Source organism: Melospiza georgiana, chromosome 1 (assembly GCF_028018845.1).
Source record: "Melospiza georgiana isolate bMelGeo1 chromosome 1, bMelGeo1.pri, whole genome shotgun sequence".
Lineage (NCBI taxonomy): Eukaryota > Metazoa > Chordata > Aves > Passeriformes > Passerellidae > Melospiza > Melospiza georgiana.
The window spans coordinates 51,013,744-51,036,136 of record NC_080430.1 but is presented as its reverse complement, the minus strand read 5'-3'; the positions used below and the strand labels follow the sequence as shown (position 1 = coordinate 51,036,136).

General features: G+C 36.5%; 1 protein-coding gene across 1 annotated transcript in view; it reads left to right on the top strand.

Moving 5' to 3' along the window:
• The window catches only part of CNTNAP2 (contactin associated protein 2), a 1,020,353-nt gene that overhangs the window by 325,261 nt on the left and 672,699 nt on the right, over positions 1-22,393 (top strand). Inside the window, exon 3 of the mRNA XM_058040331.1 lies at positions 17,305-17,498. Within this exon, the coding sequence (XP_057896314.1) occupies positions 17,305-17,498 (194 nt within the window). The remainder of the gene's footprint in view (positions 1-17,304; positions 17,499-22,393) is intronic.

Genomic DNA, 22,393 nt, shown 5'->3' with positions numbered 1-22,393 from the left:
TCAGGAACATCTCCCATAAATTTTTTGAATACATTAAGGTGATTGTTTCTTATACATATTAGTTTCCAGGTGGGATTTTTTTTTTTTCAAGGAGAGGGAGATGTTCTTTCTTTTATAATTGTGATTAACTAGTTTCTAAATTGGGCCAAAGTGGTGCTCAGCTATCAAGAAGAAAAAGTTGAATACTAAGTTTAAAAATATAAGGTTTTGAGAGATCAGAGAAGCTGCTAATTGCGAGTCTAATTATTATGAGCAACCTCTAAAAGTTGCTTTAATAAACTTCTAGTTTCTAGGCAAAGCCAAATTCTGTATATTATGCATGGAATATATGATATGAAGCACAGTGGTGATATGCTTTAGCTATTTTCTCTCTTGAAACAGCAAATAATGTGTAATTCAGCCGAGGCAGTAACCAACACATTGACCAGCAATGGCTGTTCTGCGAGCCATGTCCAAAAGCTCATGGAAAGAAGTTCTATACCTGGAGATCAAAGCAGGGACACCAAAAACTGGGTAGCTATTGGCAAAAATTGCTTTTCAACATTTTGGTTCTCAAGTTTCCACTAGATTTTAATTAAGGAATTGTGTTGAGCCATTCCCAGGGAATGTCTTTTCTGCAGTTGGAGCAAAGGCTGGAGCACCTTGCTTATAAATAGGTGGTAATGGGCACCCTTTGAGAAAAAGCTGCTAGTTTGCCAGCTCACTGGGTGTGATATGGCAATTCCTGTGCTCTTATCTTGTTCCCTTACAGCTAGTCCCTCCATGAGGCTGGAGTCACAATGGCAGGGTTTGCTGGGGAAATCTACAGGCTTATCCAATTTTATGGATGATTGCAACACTTTCAGCCTCTCAGACTCATCTACAAAGGCAAGGAAGTTTGAAAGAACAGGGGAAGTTGATGGCAAATAGGAAAAAAGGCAGGAGAGACCTCAAAATAAATTGATTTAACGTATTGGCATAGCTCCAGAGCTTATTGAAAAATAAGAATTGGGATTATAAAGTTAAAAGTACAAACAAATTCCTAAGATAGCAGAGATAAGAAAACGACATAAAATAATGCTTTGGTTTGACAAGAGCATTGGATGTTATCAGAATCATTAAGCTGTATCATTTCTCATCACTTGAAAAGAGCTGTCCCCTTTTCTCTCCATCTTCTATTCCCTGAAAAGAGAAGTTTTACTCATTTTAAGGCCTTTGTCAATGACAAGCTTTTCTTTTTCTTGTTTAGAAGGTTGCCACTTTTTTAGCTAGTGCATAACAGCAAAAATAGATTGTCTCCATAGTCTAACATGCCTCATGAAACACAGCTGAATGCTTAGCTATAAAAGTGCTTACAACTATTTCAGAGACTTGCCATATATCACATTACAAGCAAGTAAATTGAAGGCTGTAATCATGGCTTTTATCTTGCAAATTTGCCCTAAGAGCTCTAAAGAAGTCTAAGCATTACAGCTAAGGAGCAGGATGCTTCTGATCAGAGTAACAAAAAGCATTGTGAGATTTCAGCCTTCTGTCAAGGTCCTAGAATGTATATACAGAAATCAATTTAATTATGTAGTTTATTATCTATAACAGTTTAAAATTGACTGGTTTATTTCCAAAATTTTCAATTAAATATAGGCATTATTTTTTCATAACACTGGGAGCTCATTCTTAGTATTTTTCAGAAAGCCTTTGCCCAGCAGAGGTGGTATACTGCTTCTTCCTTGTGTATAAGAAAAATGTTGTTAATTCTATCTTATAATACAGAAATCTACAAAACCCATAATAGTGTCCTAAAAGATGCTGAGAGCATAATTTAAAATAGATGGTTATACTGGAGATATGGAAAATAACTGGAAATATAATATAGGCTGTTTTTATGGATGATTTTAAACTATCAGCATTACTAACCAAAGCAAATATTTTCAAATGCATTGAATGTGGAGTCTATAAAAGACTTAATTCAAACAATTATGCCTAGATTTAGTTTTGATGTTGATTAATAGTAGTAGTATTAGTAAATATTGACAGAGTTTTAAATAATTGGTATATGCAACTTTCTGACAAAATTATATTTAAAATATGCTCCACTTCCTACTCCACACAAAGGAAAACTAAAGATTTTAAAGATGAAAAATTTTTTAAGTGTTCTGGCAAATTGAATAGGAATGAGCTAAACTGTAGATGATTATATGAAATTGTAAAGAGGAGAAAAGATAGATTTGTAAAGGTATATTGGAAAACTGAGCCCCTAAATTTCATTAATTTTCCAGGCAAGTCTAGAACAGAAATCCCGTTGTGTTCTCAGTGTTAATGGACAGTGTGTCGGTCTTTTTTCCTTAGAATTTACATGGAAAACATAAGTTAGGAATAGCATGCATTCAGATCTGCTCAAACAAAGCTACATTGATATGCAGTGGCTACAGAGCTAATTGAGAAAACTGCTCTCAACAAATTAGGACACTCTTTAAAGTGTAGCTGTCACAGCACTGTCTGCTTCAAATTGAAAGGATGCATTGCACTGCAGATAGTGCTAGAGAAGGAAGATTATGTAAAAAACAGGATCATTTGTGTTTGTTCCTAAAGGGACCCTCAGGCCAGAGAGTTCGTAAATGCCTTTCCTGGATTTTATTAAGCTAATGTACCATGTCTGCATTTGATTTCTTTTTATTCCCAGAGGGATTATATTGTTCTTTTTAACTATGTTTGCTTGAAAGTATATAATGTGCTTCTACAATATAGAGTTGAGCATCTGCGCATCAAATTTCCTTTGCTAGATAGACAGATAAAGCTGTAAAATGAAGTTCACCAATTTATCGAAGAATTCCTTTGAAAGAGCTCATGCCAAATAAAAGAGGTAAACTCCAAATGATGAAGCTAACATTTTATAACAATTATCTCCCTATAAAAAGAAGGATTTTTTTCATGAACTTTTTTTGGTCATTGTTGGTGATTTGACACAGTCAATTAAAACCCCCAGAACTGCCCAGTAATTCAGTTTAATAGCAAAATAAAGTTTGAGTATGGGTGGGGATGGGGAAGGTGTATAAAGACACTTGTACTTTGTGGATACATAAAACAAAATCCCTTCTCTAGATGAGGAGCTCAAGGACTTTTACTTTTTCACAAAGCTTGTCCACATGGGAAGGATTCTTTCACACGTGAGAATATTTTAGCAGCTTGTTTACATTTGATGTTGGATGGTAATTTAACTTCACCAAAAAAGATAAGTAAATACCAGTATTGCAATATTGGTACCTTCTGGGTCACAACCATTTCCATGACCTCAAATTACATCAGCAGTTATTCATGGCTAATGGAAAGTGGCATCACATCATAAAGGTACAGATCATCAAGAAACTTTTTTTAAAGGTTGTAACACATTAAAAAGCTGATGGCTGTGGCGGAAGCATTGTTAAGTTCGTGACAGTGTGCAGTGTTCACCAGCCTGATTAAAAAATGTTTAATAAAAATTGTTGTGTTTGTGGAATTCTGGAACGCACATGGAGATTTTGCAGATGCTCGATTCCTGAGGCTTGTCACTTCAGAAACTCAGCTTTAGTGTTGAAGAAACTTGTCACTGCAGATTTGGCATGATAGAGTGCAACACAATATGTTCTGACTTGCATGTAATCCTTCAGCAGATGAGCGTAGCTCCAGGGGTGTTGACGTGACACAAGCTACTGTTTTAGATCATTTTTCCATGGTGTGTGACAATGCTAGCCTTAAACATGAATTTGTCAGGCAAAGTTGTACAAAGCAGGAGAAAACTGGTGGTAACTAAAACTATTTCAGTTACTCTGGATTCGAGGAGTTTTGTAATAACAGCTAGGAATGTTAAAATGTAGCCTGGATCCAAACATGCATTGTGCTAGGAGAGATGTAACTGAGAACTTCAAGTCTGTAAATAAAGATGGGTAGAAACCTTAGACCCTGAAGAATATTGTGTCCAGAATACTTCACATTGTTTTGCTGATTAAGAATCAAGTATAGGGGTTTTTTTTCTTCTTGATCTTTGATGAAGGCTATTGAATCACAGTTATCTTGGCTTTCAGATTTTTAAGTGAGTTTGTAAACCCCACACTTGATATTGCATGTTGCTGATCTCATTGTCTGATTCCACCAGATGCGCTTGTGTCTCCTCTAAGGTCATTGTTCAAATACTGACACTGCTCAGTACAATGAGCTGTAAGCACAATATTCAGAATTTTAGACCTTGTAGCAGAATATTGATAAAGATAGCAAAATGGAGTTGCATGTTATAGGGCAAGCTGAACCAGCTCTTATTTTTGTGAGTATTTTTGCACTTAAGCAAGAAAATGACAGCTGAAGGAAGATGACATATTTTCTAGTCCCTTTTGGGATATGACGGGACATTTTCTAGTCCCATCACTGACTTCATTGTTTAACCATTGGTAATTGTTTTGTGATAAACTTTGCTTTTAAAACACTAGCACTTTTCTTCTTCAAATCCGTAACTTCCTTTACAAGACAAGAGTTTGAAAGCCAATTTGCTGATTTTCTGCTCTTTTTGTGCTCGTTTCTACTTTTTTTTTTGAGAACGAATTAAAGAAATTCTTTCTTTCTCAGTCTCCAGGAGCTTATGGGGGTCTTTGAGTATTTTTGGGGGTTTTATGGGGCAACCCTATTACTTTTCTAAAGTATCTATTCAGAAAAAAAAAAGGAGATTTTTTGACCATGAGATTTCAGGCAGGAAAATAAGAAAATTGAAGTCCACTTCTATGGCAGTAAGATTTCCCAAACATCAAAAATTTTAAAGAAATCATTTATAAAGTGATATGACGAATAAGCAGAGGTCAATCTCATATGGAAAATCAATGTATTATCCTGATGCAGATAATAGTTACTAGTAATGATTATGCAATAGAGAGATATTTTGTTTAGGTAAATTTAAAAAAGCAAGTGTGCAAAATCGTGAGAATTTATTAGTGAGTTGTTTTCTAGAGCAGAAATATTACCTAGCTTGGCAAATTTAGGAAGAGAATTTCAGGAAAGATTCGAGCCCCTATAGGTTTGGGGTTCTTATTTAAGGAGAATAGGAAAGCTTTTAGGGAGAAGGGCTCTTCCTTTATGATCTTAATAATGTGAAATACTTTAGCCTATGTAAGACAGTTGGATCATACAATATTTCCTCATCTCATCTATTTTCAAGGCTGAACAAGGCCTGGTCTCTTCTCACAGTATGAATGTTCCAGTTCCCTCCCTTTTTGGCCTCCTCCAGTGCATTTAGGGTAGCACAGAAAAATTACGACCCCCACTTGAATGGGAAAGTGGTGTCTGGAGTTGGAAAACAAAAGCTTCAAAAACAGGAGACATCAGGAGGAGAAAAAGAGAGCAAAGAGATAACTCTTGAGTGATGCACACAAATGCGCACAGCCTGGGAAAATAGAGCTGGGCCTGTCATTGAGACGTTGTGTGTCAAGGTCCAAGGACAAGCTGGTGAGGGGTAAAGTTTTGGCAGGAAAGTATTACAATCCACGAAATTAGAATGAGAAAGTGGGTGCCATATTCTTTGAGCAAATTAAGAACATCTCCAGGTTGGGTACCTTCATTCTCATGCAAAACTTTAATCTCTGACACCTGCTGGAAGGGAGGCACAGTGGGATGCAGCCAACCCAGTTTTCTGGAGTGTGTCAGGAATAACTTGAGGATATATTATACATTTTGATAGATCAAATTAATATATGTTAGACATACATTTTTTACTGGAGTAGGATTTGTGACAAATTTGCTTTGTAAAATCTATAGCAAATAAAACTTCTGTGCTCCAAATAATACTTTGGTTCTTGTAATAACAAAAAATAAATTCATTATAGTAATAAAAAAAAAAAAAAGAAAACTAATTGCACTGTCTTCATAAGCATTGGCTAGATCTTGTGACTCTGATTTTTTTGATGATTAATTAACATGGCCAAATCAGAAGCTAAATATTGGGATAAGACGCTTTTAAACCCACAACTAATAGCACATATTTTTTCTCTTTCATTCTTTTCAAAAAAACCAGTATTTAAATCTATATTCTAACCATAATAGATAAAATTATCATATCTTGCTTTCTCTTCTTAAGCCATGTGGTTTTGCCTGTTTAACATTTTTATAGCACAATAATCATAGGATTCAATTTTTACAGAAGTAGTGATTTACCTACTTTAGTGCTTAGAAGCTCTTACTGCATACTTATTTCCTGGGCTTCTGCCATAAGGAAAATCCCTCTGTCTTCAGTAGGAATCATATCCATGTAACTGGAAGAAGAGAAACACTAACTGTTCGTGATAAGTGGCTTTCTTCAATATAAAAGTGAATCAGGAGAGCATGAAAAAACTTTCTTACAGTTGCACGGATGTTCCTGGATAATTTAGTTTAAGCTGAAGTACTCTTTCCTTGACCAGGCTCAGCAGATGGAAATTTTCTTGAAGACTGTTAGTAAGACTTGCTTGTTTCAGGAAAAACATGAACTTTATTCAAGACAAGAATGATGTAACTTCTGTAAGGTCAGAGCAGCAAGCTCTGTGGGGATGAAACTTTTGGTTGTGCATTTATGGTAAAGTAGGAGAAATTACTAGCTTTAGGAATACAGTATTCCTCAGAAAGTTTCAGAGTGCTGTTTATTTTCTCAGTCGTCTTTGTGAGGCAAATGGTGTGTTACAGCAGCATACATGCACACAAACTAAAGTTATTTTTGTCCTCAATTAGGTCTTTTCTTGCCTGGGCATTGCTCCTGCCAAGTTAGCTTCTGTCTTGAATACCTTTTTTTTGTAGCTGTGGCTGTTTCTTAATCTGTCAACTGCAGCTCAATACCAACAGAAATCACCTAGGTCCAATCTGCACTCTAGCTGTTTGAGGTGGTGGGATTTTTTTTCCTTTTATTGGGGGAGTGGGAATATTCAGTTAGTCCAAACATGCAAAAGTTCCTTTTTCTTCTCAGCAGCGTTGAGTCTTGACTGACAGTGTTGAAAAAAAAACCACATTCACAACAAGTATTTTAATCTGTAGCCTGAAGAGCCTGAATGAAGAGTGTGGAAGCAGCAGAGAGATTAATTTCTGCCTAGGGAGCCATGTCTTCCTAAGAGTGTTAGAGGGCTAACAGAGGCAGGGGGAGAAGTGGGATTGATTTAGGACACCTGAAGTTAAATCCTGCTCTGAATCCTCCCCCAGACTATGTATGTTGAACCCTCCTACTGTAAAGCCAACATTTCCATATTCTCGTCCCTTCTGTGGGGTAAAATTTAAAAAAGAAGAGTTGAAGTGTGCATTTGGGGCTCTTAATTTATTGTACTGTAATTTTTGAAATGCTCTGCTGAATGAACTTTGAGTTCTCATTAATTTATATTGGATAAAAATCCTACCAGAATTTCTTACCCTGATTAGTGTCTAAAATGTATCAGATTAGTTAATCCCATGAGAGTAAATTAACATTTGATGCCACTGATAAGAACACTGATACTTTTATTAGTGTTATAACTTTTTTGCTGGCTTTTTCTCCCCCTTGTATATTCTCACATGATTATAATGATTTTTGTATACAGTGCTATGTTTTGGCTTCAAGGAGTATAAACTCATTAGGGAATCCTCATTGTTTATTAGAAGTTTACCATAGACTTCAGGCAAATTGCTGCCCTAAAAAGTTGAATTCTACTGTGGTATAGTTCTATCTCGAAATGAACATATTATTTTGCAAATTAAAATAAAGAAGAAAATTGTTCCTCTGATGTTGTTGCAACTCTGCATATGATATCAATAAATGTTTTGCTATTAGCAAAAAAAAAGGCATAATATGAGCTTTCATCACCAAAATGGATGCAGTACGCAGTAATTTTTAAAAATAGAATATATTTTCTTAATGGAGAGAACAGATAAGGATTTCGGGTACTGCTAGCAATAGATGCATCAAAGAAAAATATAATTATCTTTTAACTTTGCTAAAACAGAAAATGCCACAAACGCCTTGAATCATCTGTATATTAGCTTTCAAAAGTCATGTCTCAATATTTCACAATTCTATGCTCCTGCTTGCTGAAGAAAGGCAGAAGAATTAAATGCATGTACTAGGACAGATTGAGCATTGGTAGCTTATCTTCATGTATGGCACTGGTGCTATCAGAGCTCCTGTGATATCTTGAGCAAGGTATGGTGTGCAGAAACACTTGGAAACAGTGTCTATGCAATGAGGCAGCTAAGGATGAGTCCTGTCTTTACTCAGGATTGGGTCAATACCACATTGACACAAATAAGAGAGTAGTATATCTCCCTCTAACTGTTAATTTTCTAGGAAATTTGCACACGGAAAAGTCTCACAAAACTGTTTCTGGCTATTCAAAAATTTTCAGTTGAAATGTCTGATTTAACTTTTTACTTTCAGTAATTTTGCTCCTCTTTAGGAAAATTCATTAGCTTGACTTATAACTTTTTGTGGTAAATTATAAAAATGCACAGTAATTTTGCCACTCCAGAAGGAAAGAATATTTCAGACTGCTTTATTAACAATTTTGATCGTTGAGAAATCACCACCATTTGGGTTGAGACCAGATTCGCATAAATTCCTGTAAAATGGGAATTCAGGTTTGAAATTTTGAGCAGATGTTAAAGTGTATAGAGGAAAATCAGGTTTAGCCTGGATAGGAAACACTAGGGAAGAGACTTTGGCCTGAATATATTCCTGAATGGATTTTTTCTTGCCAATCTCAGAAGAAGAACCTTATAAAAACCAGCAAACTAAAAATCCCAAACCACACCAACAGCACTACAAAAAACAAACTGGTAGAAATATAAAAAAAGTAACAGAGGAAAAAGTGTGCAGTCTTCAGATTCTGCAGCAGCCCAGGAGCTGAGCCCAAGTGGGTGTTGCAAACATCAGTAGCAGCCAGCAAAGTTTGACTGTTGATAATCATTAAGGGAGCTGGACTTCAGAACTACTTTATTTAATGTCAGGAGCCCAGTAGTTTGTTTTTTTTTTTCTACTTGCTGGGCTCAGACTCTTGAAGGTCCTGAAAGACCTGGAGGGAGTACACCACAAGCAGGGAATTTCAAGGGAGATTTTTTTTGTCAGAGAAACAGACCTGGAGAATTGCAGTTAAAAAACATAGATAGAAAACAGACAGTGAGTAGAATGAAGTAATCATGTGGCTTCTACTTGTTCACAGAGAGCATTTCACTAGTGTTGCTTGCACTTCACAGGAACACCACTGGTATATACTGAAGCAGAAAATATGTTCCCTATAGGATCTCACGCAGCAAGTATCTGGAAGACTGGAGGTTTAGCTTTTCTTTTATGGCTGAAGACTTGTCACAGAACAAGATATGTAAGCAAGAATTGCATCATTTAATCATTTTTCATGTGCAATAATTTGAGGGAAAAATATTAATCGAGATAAGCTAGAACACCATGATATAACTTTCAGTAATTCAGCTTTGGCTACCGTCAATTTGTGGGCTCAACTAATGGAAAAAGGAGATGACTTAGGTGACTAAAGTGTTTAGGCTTCTCATTGCTATTGAAATGTTATAAATCAGGTGCTAGGATACCTTAATTCCTCTTTTTCTGACATCTCTACTAAGGAAGGATCACAGCAGATGCAAGAAACTGTCATAATGAGCTTGTATTTGTATTTTAAAGTGATATGAATGCTATTCAATCAAGGTCAGTTACTATTTGTGATCTGGCCAGCACTAAAATCTTGGATAACAAGCTATGAATCAAGGCTCAATAGCTCAGCACAGACACTGCAGAGGAAGTATTTGTTCTCCATTAACTACACACTTGCTAGCTCTTGCTGGGGATATGACCTGAGTTGTCAGGAAAACCCCAGTGCTGCAATGCATAAACATACAGTGAGAGATTTGTGTCATGGTACTTGCAGAGGTGATGTGAGGAAAGGGAGATCTCTCTACTCTCCACCTCATCTTTTGTATGCCACTGTGGTTATTTTTTATGCAAGGGATTTGTATGCCGGGGTGCAGTGATCCGTTGCCTTGCCTCGACTTTCTGCCCAAAAAAACAAGAAAACACCTCATGGAGAAGAAGCTGCTTGATGCCTTGAATACAGATGATGTGCACAGAATATTTAAATCTCGCCCCAGTTTTGTTTAAGATTCCATTAGGATGCAGTTGTGAACGAGCTTTTTTTGCATATGTAATTAGAAAGCAGAACAGATGGGAAAGGCATAGTTTAAAGTGATGTGTTCATTAAAATAACCAAAGCTGCAAAGTGTTTGTTCCCCAACAGTGAATTCAGGATATGAGACTCCTTAGGTTTCTGACTTTTTTCCCCCTACTTTGAGTCTGACAACTGTGAATGACAACAATGAGATCCTTTTGCATCAATTTTTTGTTAGATATCACCACTGCTCCTTAGGGCAGATTGACTGTTCATTCCCTCATATGTGATGTGTGCTCAGTTAAGATATACTAGGAAGCAGTGGGTATTAAGAAGCAGACACTACATCAAGGGATTTATTTTAATTGCATTTACTGTAAGAAAGATCTATTGGGATTTAAAAAATAATATACTGATTTTAATGTTCTTTTAAAAAAGATCTGTGTGGACTGTATCCTGATAACTACTGTTATCCCTTGGGTTATTTCTACTTTTAACTTTCATGTTTTTAAATGAAAATGAAATAATTTTAAGAAATATAATTAGGGGATTTTTTTACATATATGGAGCCTGTCTACTTTTTTACTAGAAGGCAAGTCTTCTAAGAGTAGTCTACCATTGTTCAATAAATATCTGCTACAGTGAATAAGGGCTGATCCTTACTCTCCTCCACGAAAATAGAATAAAAATAGTTGTTTTACATAGTCTAAAAAATGAAAACCATACCCCCTTTATAGGCTTGCATCTTTCAGCTGCTAATAAGGAAGACTAATTTAAGGAATGATTATTGGATCTTTCCTATGTATTACCCCTGCAAAATGAGATTTATTAGATGTATTTTATAATAAACTTAGAGATTCAGGGCTTACTCTCTCCTAATTTCTTCCACCCTTCTAGAAAACTTTTTTAACTCGTTGAAAAGTAGGTCAAAGATTGGATGTCATTTGCCAGTTTCTAGTAAATACGGTTTGATTTGGGGTAAATTCTAATAGTGAATTCTAGACAAGAAGATATCTAGTTGTCATTTTTGTTCTTTTCTTCTCTCATGCTGCTACTTTCTCAGTATTTTTTTATGTTCTAAATATCAACTTTTGCTTCTCTTGAAGCTGAATGTTCATTATTTGCCCATCACTGATGTTTTGCATGGTCTCGTCTGCAAATGCATCCCTGCTGGTATGTGCTAAAAAGAAGAGCTTTTCAAAAATGCAAAAGAAAATCCCTACCCTGAAGATAGGGAATGGATTATAAATCCAAATTTAGCCAGAACAGCAGATGGATACAAGAAATAAACAAATGCATGCTGTTTATGATAAAGAAATAAATGTTTGTCCATGCCAGTATAAGGAAAAGATTGTTTCAATTAGAAATGAAGCCCTGTAAGAGGCCTGAAGTGTCTTTGTTGGAGGACACTACCTAGCACATGGTAATGTGACCCTCCCTCAAAGCAGCTTGAAATGCAAGTCTGCAATCATCCAAGATTTCTGTAAAAGCGTAACTCTTCCCAGTGTGACTGGACCCACTGTAGTGTTCCAGGACTGGAAGGGACCTTAAAGATCATGTAGTTTCAATACCTTCTACCAGACCAGACCAGAAAGCCCTCTTCAACCTTACCTTGAACACTGCTAGGAATGGGGCATCCACAGCCTCTCTGGGTAACTTGTTGCGGTGTCTCACCAGCCTCACAGTAAAGAATTTTTTCCTGATGTCTAACATAAATCTACTCTCTCTCAGTTTGAAGCCATTCCCCCTTGTCCTGTCACTACACACCCTTAGGAAAAAGTCTTTCTCCGTCTTTCTTGTATACTCCCTTCAGGCAGTATACAAGAGTACAATTAGCTCACCCCAAAGCCTTCTCTTTTCAAGGCTGAACAACCCCAACGTTCTCAGCCTGTCTTTATGGGAGATGTGCTCCAGCCCTTAGAGCATCTTGTGACTTCCTCTGGGCTTTTTCCAATAGTTCATCATCCTTCCTTTGTTGGGGGTCTCACAGCTGGGAGCATTTTATTTTCTCTGTGTAATGTCTTTATCTATTATACAATGGAGAGAGGAAGACAAGGCAAAAATGAAAACCTCCACTGACGTCCTGCTTAACTGCAATAGTGACAAAGAGTGCAGGTGGATTCATGCCATTTAGGAGTTTGGGTCTCTCATATTGTTTTCTAGGTACTGTAGAAAATGGCTGCCCATATTTTCTCTGAAGTTCAGTAAATGAATGATCTCAGTATTTCAAAGATTTCTTTTTTGTCTTGATTTATCTTTTATGTAGCAGAATGACAAGCAATGTCTTGGAAAATAGCAAGGTGTCAAACAGTATTGATTTCATGCTATGGCAGTGACCTAGAAAGTGCTATTTCTCATTGAAAGATTATGTTGTGGTTTTCCCATAAAAATAAGATGATTCAAGCTCTAGGAATGTTTCAGGCTACATAATTATTAAAAAAGGCATATTTTTTTGCCTTGCTGAAAGCCTATAGAATTGTTCTATGATTAGATAAAATAATTCCCTGAATTGTAACTACCCCAAAACCTACATCTTACATCTATAATTTGCTTTCTAATTAAATTTCTGAGTAAGGATCCTCTTCTTTTTTTATTCATGTCATTGAAACTTTTTTATTACTGATTTGGAAAGAGTAAAACACTAGACTTGCCGCAGTACTGGCATTTTTAATTTTGTTATTTGAAGTAAGGAGTGATGAACAGGTGAGACTAAAACAAAAATGGATTCTTCCTATGCAAATTAATGTTTCCAGTTTTCATCATGAATGGAAATGAAAGTCCCAAATTTTCAAAAGAATGATTTCTAAGTGAAACAGAAGAGACTTTCCAAAATCATCAGCGTCCCCCTTCTTATAGATCTGTAAACTCGGACAGATCCTATGACAGTTTGGATAAAAATATAAAATCTGTGAGCTTACCCCAGCTTTGCTGTTTACTGACAATTCATTGTGGGGAACGATAAGAAAGTAAGGCTAGCTTATCTTGTTGGCTGTCTTTGTGTGCAATTAATGGGAGGAAACTCACTCCCCAACTTTGAATAGGGAGCTGAAATACGTATATAATTAAAAGGAAGAAATTATACATGAAAAAATAGGCCCACATTGACTTAAATTCTATATACTCCTTGAAATATATTGTGCATGTGTCATTCAGAAATAAATTATATTTTCCATGCTGCTTTCTGTTCCACAGAATAAACTTGTGGAATAAAATGCAATAAAAACCGGAAATGTGTTGGAATATTCATAACTTAAAAAAATTACACCTTTAAACTTCATTAGTATTGAAGCTAATATTGTTCATTAGCAATCATTTTTATTTGGTGCAAAATCATTAACAATTTCCACTTTTACAAGTTCTTAGCATTTTGAATATAGTTTTATGTCTTCTGCATGTCATGTCTTTGTTTCAGTAGTTTGGTCGGTCTGCAGTAGGGGCAGATCAAATTACTTGTTTTGAAAATAAAACTTCATGAAATCTTTCATAGCTGCCTTTTACCAGCAATATGCTCAGGCTGGCTGTGCTTATTAAACTTATTGGCTTTTATGCATAGGAAAGTTTCTTGGATGCTCGGGGATATTTGGGCCACGTGCTCAGCGCTGACTTTACTGTTGCTGAACTTGGAGTTCCCTATTGGCACAAGTTCCTGCACAGTCATTCTTGCTCAAGTTTAAATGAGTTGCCCTGTGTGTGGTGTAGAGTGCTATGTGGCATAAACCAGAGTATCTCATGACTCACTTGGTTCATGTCACTGGGTCAAATATTTTGGCTGCTGATTGCGTGAATATGTTTAATCACATTAAATTCTGGAACAGCATAAAAATAAAAAATAGGAAGCAGATGTTGTTTGCAATTGAATTAATTGCACCGTTATTACCTAAAAGCTCCATAAATGCTCCTTACCTTTTTAAGGGAAGTAAATTGCATTATATGCGTGTGTTTAGTATCTTTAAAACAATTTTTTAGTTCTAATCTCCTTCTAATTTGTAAGTCTATTGATTTCATTGCATATGGCCCAATTTGTTGTTAAAAGACAGTTCATGAAATAAAGGGAGCATTGTAGGAAAAAATATTTATCTAGCGCCTATTTTTCTGCCATAATAAAAAGTAAAAATAATAAATGTAATAAAATTCAGGATATAGCCAAAAACTATTAAGAATTAACAGTTTTCACCAAGGTTTGAATAACAACTCTGAATAGAAGTTATTCAGCAATTTTAATACACTACTCTAGTTTCAGTATGACATAATGTTCCCTGTAATCTACTAACATGCTGTTATTTTGCTCCTTCCCTAAAGATAATTCATTATTCTTTCATAATGTGCTGGCCACAAAGTTCTGTTTATTTCAAAAATAATGACATATTGTAGAAATTAGGTTTGATTTCCAAATTCCTCTCTCCTTCAAAAGGCAAAATATGTAATTACCAGTAACTCTTCTATTCCCAATCTAGTATCAAACCAAATTATGAATTCTGATGAAAAAGCAGGGCTTTTTTCAGCAAAATATTTAATGATATGAAGAACTGTGAGCATGTGAACATTTATGGGGATGTGAGATTTTTGTATCTACTTAGATTGAATGGAGATACAAATGTATTTAAATTCTTTCCGTGAATTCATGTGTTTTCAAGTTTTCACAGTGGGGAAATTTGTATGTAAAGGAACATTTTCTTTACTTATTTATATCGTGTACCTGAAAATAAATATTTTGTAGGAGAAAAAAGGATTCTCAAACCACTAAAGGTTACATGCATCAGCAACAAAATTAACAAAGTAGTCATCTCCCCCAAATTACAGAGCTTGGTGAATCAAAGTGGAAGAGGACAAATTTAATTGATGCTCACAGGCTGCGTCTGATGACTGGCTGATGGCTGCCCTGCCTGCACAGGATGACCACCATTCCTTTGCCATGCTGATCTGCTCAGCAGCACATTCAGCTGCTATGCAGCATGTTTCTCCTTCATCCTTTGGACTATTTATTTCTTTGCTTTCAGGGAAAAGCCAGGAGGCAAATCTGAAACTGAGATATTGGATAATATTGTTTGCTGCTCTTTGCAACATTGACTAAAATTCTTGTCTCTTGCTTGGGAGAAATGTTAATAGGGCAGTCTGTCTTGCAAAACTAGTATTTCCATCTCATGGCCTAGATATGACTACTGTCACATCTCTTTAACTTCTCTTAAGCGTGATGTAAAAAATGCTTTGTAACTCTTCTTACATAAGAAACAATGGAGGAAAGGAATGCTAGCACTTAAATTTTGCAAACTTTTCAAAGGATTTGTAGGTGAAGACTCTTTAAAACCTACTTGAAATTTACAATGACTGTTTATCAATTACAGAAGGCCAAAGTCTTGTCTAAATAATACTAATGTACTAAATAAATAAATTATTTACTTTTATGCTTTGAAGTATTTTCCTTTAAATGTGCTTAACAAAATCTTCTGGTTTATTTTAACTCTCTTGCATTATGGTAAAAACCACAATGTCTATTTTAACCTTCATAGCATTGTAGTATGTCACACTTTTTCAACAATTGGATTGATGAAGGAAATTTTAGTGATTCACTGTTTAACTTCGTCTTTCATAAAAAAATTTAAAATGCTCACCTTTGAACCTTATTTTTCTTCGGTAGCCACAAAAGGATTGTTTTACCAAGATGGCTTTTGTACAGTGCCAACTTATTATCTTTTGCTTGCCATCAATCACAGATATGTCAGATTAATGAGGATATTAGGATAGGGAGAGAAGACATCATCTCTGCTATTACAACAATATTTGTTTTCCTGGGTAGAGGAGGGAGAAAGCATCTATTGTAAATTTTGAGAATTTCACAAATTCTTTGTCATTGGTGTAGTGCTACACTTTTAATTACAATGAAAGGCAATCATATAAGGCCTCAGATCATCCTGTTGATATGATGACATTAAAATGTCCAATCACCTGCAAACGTTAACACCTGTAGCAACTGAATGAGTTTTAGGGTTGTCTAAGACTGAGGCAATGCTGCCGCCTAATGATGGGAGTATATAAGATGCAGTATAGCAATGTTGCTTGTTTGGCAAGCAGGCAAGGCTTGTGACATCAATTGAAGACTATAAGTGAAATTAAAAGCAATAAAAATAGGCCCATGCACTAGACTACATGATTTGATGGTGTGCCAAGCCATTTATTTTGTTCAAAGCTAAAAAGCAAAATAAAACCCCTGTAAATCACATCAAGTCTGTAAACATTTTGTTTTCTGTGTATTAATGTCTGTTATGATTATAAAGAGAATGATTCTCCACTTTTTCCCTATTTTGATAGATGAGGTTTTTTATTTCATGTATTTCCTAATGCTTACCATTATAATAGCTATATCATTATAATATCTATCTGAGAAATTTTATTATTCTCTGAAGAATCCTAATACAGATTTCCCCTAAATATTTTTATTTCAGAATAAGAAATTGCATTAATGTCTCAATACTACATTGATCCATGCATCACTGGCCTTCCTTATTTAGAACAGTTTAATGTAGTCTGGTGGCTGAGAAGAATATTAATTTTATTACTGTCAAGTTAATTCATAGACCCATAAAGAGCAATAACACTTGTGTAAGGCATCTGCCAATGTAATCTGTGACAGCTTGTACAACCAGCAGATCAAAACTGAATCTAGCCCTGCAATTCCTTCTCCTTTCTCAATTCTTCTGGTAAATCTTTCAGTTTTTGCTCTGTAGTGAAACATAAAGCAGAGAACTTGCTCTTATTTCTTCCCTTTATATCTGTATTACCTTTTCAACTTGAAATGTTATTGAAAAGGCATAGAAAATACAAAAAATTTTATTGATTTCCTCTGGCAAAGGAAATCATGGAAAATAGGTCAACCCTTGAAAAATCATAATTTGGCAAAAGGTAGTTTTATAAAGTATTATAAAGACATTGATTCATTAGCAGACATCCCATTAAATCATTATAATTATGTAAGAAATTTCATTAGGGCAATAGATTTAATGTACTTAAATCCTGTGCTAAAGTTTGCTCTCCGTTTTTGTATTTTTTTTTTTTTTAATGGGAACTCATATTTCTTTTGTATGTGTTCAAATTTTTTTGATATTCCATTCCTCTCAGCTGGGCTGACTTCCAGCAATCAGCATCTTCACAACGAGTTCCCATCAAAGCAACTGCCTGACATCTAAATCTCCCTTCTGCTTCTTCCCAACAGGTGCAGGAGGTTGGTCTCCATCAGACAGTGATCACTACCAATGGCTGCAGGTGGATTTTGGCAACAGGAAGCAGATCAGTGCTATTGCAACCCAGGGCAGGTACAGCAGCTCTGACTGGGTCACTCAATATCGGATGCTCTACAGCGATACAGGGAGAAACTGGAAACCATATCACCAGGATGGAAACATCTGGGTAAGTAATTGCTGTGAAATGGAGGTGTTGTTATGATAATATTGTCAGTGGGTTTTTTTTGGAGTTCTATGACTTGTAGAACCCTTCATTGTTTATATCAGGACAGAGCAGAGCTTTGCTCAAAACACGGTTATTTAGGATGCAGCTGCTGTCAGGAGGGCTATCCCCAGACTAGCAAACACATTTTGGGATGACAGTATTTAGCAGAATATGCAAATTTTTTTTGGTTGCTGGTATTGCACAATGGGTCTCTCATGCTTTGCTTCCTCTTTCCTTTTAACTAATTTTGTGGAGTGAGATGAAATAGGGGTTTTGAAAATTCTTTGGTTAAAATTTTTGAAGATAATTTCTTCTTGTGTGTACACGTGCTAGAGAGCAATTTTATCATGTATGTAGTATTTTCCATGTAGGTGCTGCAGGGATGTATTTGTTTTAGCTGGGATGGAGAGCCTTTTCTTCACTAGCTAATATGGGGATGTGTTTTGGATTTGTGCTGGGAACAGCATTGCTAATTCAGGGGTGATTTCTTTACTGCTGAGCAGTGCTTGCACAGCCTGAAGGCCTTTTCTACTTCTCACCCTTCTGCAGCAAGTAGGCTGTGGGTGCAAAAGAAACTGTGAGGGAGGGACAGCCAGGATAGCTGATGCCAGCTGACCACTGGGAAATCCCTTACCACAAGGAATCACAACTCAATGTAATTCTGGGGGAAGGAGGAAGAGTGCATATTCATATTTGGAATGATGATATTTGTTGTCCCAGTTACACGTGATGGAGTCCTGTTTTCTTTGGGAATTGGCAGACAGCTGTCAGCCCATAGGAAGTGGTGGATGAGTTCATTTATGACTTGCTTGAGTGTGGCTTTTGCTTTTACACATGAAAGTGGCTGTGTCTCAACCCATGAGTTTTCTCACTTTTCCTGTTCTCTCCCTCATGCCACCATGGGGGAGTGAGTGAACAGCTGTGTGGTGCTTAGCTGTTGGCTGGGGTTAAACCATGACAATGGGTATTTATGCTGTAAGCATTTTAGGAAAAAAAGCATATAATTTGGATTTGTTTTTGCATTTTTTCCCATGGATAAACTGCTAATTTCATTCTTGCTAAAAACACTAGCCATCCATTTTGCTGACAAAAAGATGATAGCTATTACTTAACATTTCTATACTCATAACATTTCTTTCGGATGGTATTCTTTCTCAAAAGTATGCTTTGAAAGCAGAAAAATGCTATTATTCTTTCTGAAACCAAATTAAGAGATTAGCTATTATATAAAAGCAGACAAGATTTAACACAGTGATATTTTAGATTCACATTTTTGCCAGGTGCTTCTTTTATTAAGTTCTGTTATTAAAAATTAATGTAGAATGTACAGCATAAGGTGAATGATTTTTTTCTGTGTAAGAGAAACTCAGTTAAAATGTGGAGAGTGTAGAAACAGTCATTTTTTATTACAGTATTGATTTATTGAAAAAATTTCTTCCCTGTGCCAGATAGGATTCTGAAAGAGGGAGAATTTAAAGCTGGGGAGGTCGACAACCTTGAAGAGAAAAAATATTGAATTTTGTTTAGATTCCTTAGAACTTGGATATGAATATGATTCATCAGAGTATGGAACAACTTGTGCTTAGCTTGATGAATATAAAAAATTCTCTTTTAAGGCCACTTACTGTAAACACTAAATGCTATAAATATTTTTATATTCCTACTCTAAATGTATAAAAACTTCTCCAACCACTACTGTTGAAGTCACCAAGAACAAGAGAGAGCTTTGCAGCTGGCTGAGTGAATAATATATAAAGCAGAATACTTAGGCTGAGGAAAAATATGTTCTTAATAACTTTTAGTGATGCCTAGTTTGGTTGATTTAGTCACAGCTGTGATTGCTTGTTTGCAAAGCAGACCAGCTTTCCAAGTGAGGGCTTTATAGCAAGTCTTTATTCTTATACTGTCACTTAATATAAAAATATTGATAGCTTCTTCATGCAAGAACATTTCATTTTCCTCTTTATTAGCACTTATGCATGCTTAGTGGATTTAGGGGAATACTACTGGTCTGTAATTGACCATTGGCATCATTTGAAAAAGAGTGTGATGAGCCAGGCAGGTCTGCTGCTTTTATTTGGAATGCTCTCTTTGGATATATGTTAGCAAGCTGGTTGCTGCAGTACTGCTATTGTTTATGTCCTAAAATTTTTATCCAATATTAGTAAAGTAGATTAAAAAACAAATGCTACTGTATCTCTGCTTTCTTTTGAGAGTAAAAGTAGGCTGTTAGCAAAAAATAAAAATGCCACAGTTATTGACTCTAGTTTGCCTAAAATAGTATTGCTTTGGTGGTTAAATAATGTCTCAGCTTTGGTTTTATCTTGGAAACACTATTTATTCATTATTAGTGAATATTCATCTAAATATGTTCCCAAAACAGGGGAGGTGATGGAGAAATTCTGTGGTCCTATTGTAGTGGTAGTGTTGCAAGGAGACAGACCTTCCTGATGTGAAAACAGAATGGATGGAAAATCTGCACCAATCTTCCATCTAGTGTCAATTTGTACAAGAAATTAAAAGCAGTGGTAGTAGCTGTTAGGACCACACTAGACTACATAAGCCAAGTATCTATCATAGGCACTTTAAATTCATAAAATCAGATTGTTCCTGACTGAAATGACTGTGGTGATCTTAAATGACTCATTATGCTGGCCTTAAAAACCTTTTTAGAAAGAATTTATTCTTTACCTTTGCATCTGTATCTTTTAAGAGATTTATCTGCAGGAGAAATGCGCTATGCAGCCTTTGTTTAAAAACCCTCTTCCATCATCCTTATGACTGAATGTCATTGTTTTCTGACAACAGTAAATTTAAAATTAAATGCAAAAGCAAATTAAAAGAGTAAAAGAGAAGTGCAAAGTTCAACCATATTTAAGACTAAAGCAGTTATGATATCAATTGACACTGAGGATGTGATGTGAAAAACAAAAGGAAATAAAGTTAATATATGAATTGGAGAGAGAGAAAAGAAGAAATAATTTGCAATAGGGATCTAGTCAGGAACAAAACATTATAATCTGCATAAAAGGCTGAAGTGAACTCTTCTGTATGTGTTAGTCAGGGAGGAAAAGGAGTTCTATAATTACCTCCTAAGTAGGAGAGAAATCAAAAGGCTCTCAGGAAGTCTGTGATGGGGAAAGTGCTTTCAAGGTGAATTTAGAGTAAGCTTCCCAGTTCTGTGAAATAGATTTTGTGACCCCACCCCTCCTGGGCTTTTGGATATTTTCAATTTTCATGAATTTTAATAAGATGAGTGAATGTGGCCTCTTTCCATAAAATGCCTAGCAACTAGAGAATTTTGATCACCTCTCCTACCTTCACTCTTGTAGTCTGAGAGTCTAATTTTGATAGGTCATGAGGTTTCCCTTTGCATGTCAATCCACTGGGGTGTTTCATGTACACAAAAAAACCCTCTCCACTTTGTTTTGGTATAGATGCTCATTTTAGTTTCTGTATCAATGCTATTTGCCTAATGAACACATACCAGACATGATTCTACATATAATACTGTTTCTATTTGCTAACTCAGCTGTAGATGATATAAATATCTCACATTAAGCATAATGCAAATATGCTCTATAGCTATAAGACGTCTTCTGAAACATTTAGACTCAAAGTTTATGCATCAGTGGCAGAGGCCCAGCCACTGATGGGCCTTAGAACTTGATATCAGCTCTCAGTCATCTCATCATTTTATTCTTGATGATATCAAAGTCACAGAATCAGAGAATAAGCTGAGTTGGAAGGGACCCACAAGGGTCACGGAGTCCAACTCCTGGCCCTGCACAGCACCATCCGCAAGAGCCACATCATATGCCCAAGAATATTGTCCTAATGCTTCTTGAGCTCTGTGAGGGCTGCTGCTGTGACCTCTGCCCTGGGCAGCCTGTTCCAGTGCCTGACTACCTTTTTCTAATATCCGGCCTAAATCTTCCCTGACACAACTCCAGTCTATTCCCTGGGGTCCTGTCACTGGTCACCACCGAGGAGAGATGAGCATCTGCTCCTCTCTTCCCCTCATAAGAAGGTTGTAGACGGCAATGAGGTCACCCCTCAGTCTTTTCTGTGCTAAACAGGCTGAGTGACTTCAGCTGCTCCTCACAATGCTTCCCCTCAAGGCCCTTCACCATCTCAGCTGCTCTCCTTTGGACACTCTTTAACATCTTCATATCTCTCTTGTATTGTGGCACCCAAAATGCTCCCAGCACCCAAGGTGAGGCCTCCCCAGCGCAGAGCAGAGGGGACAATCCCCTCCCTTGCCTGGCTGGTGATGCTGTGCCTGATGTACCCAGGACAGGCTTGGCCCTCCTGGCTGCCAGGGCCCTGCTGACTCACATTCCACTTGCCATCAACCAGGACCCTCAGGTCCTTTTCTGCAGTGCTGCTTTCTAGCATTTCATTGCCCAGTCTGTCCATACACCCCATGTTGTTCCATCCCAGGTACAAAATCCAGCACTTTCCTCTGATAAACTTCATATTGTTGATAATTTCTCAGCCCTCCAATTTGTCCAAGTCTCTCAGCAGGGCCTCTCTGCCTTCATTGGAGTCAACAGCTCGTCTCAGTTTTGCACCATTTGTGAACTTGCTTAGTGTCCCTTCTAGTCCTGTGTCCAAGTCATTTATGAAGATGTTGAAGAGCACAAGGCTAAGGATGAAGCCCTGCAGAACTCCACTTGAAATCCCACAGGTCACCAGTCTGATGTCACTCCATTCACTGAAACCCTTTATGCCCAACCCATAACCCAGGTGCTCACCTGTCACGTAATGCGTTTATCCAGCTGTGGACTGTACATTTTGTCCAGAGGCATACCAGAAAGTACCAAAGTTTTACAGAAAATCCAAAAATATTATGG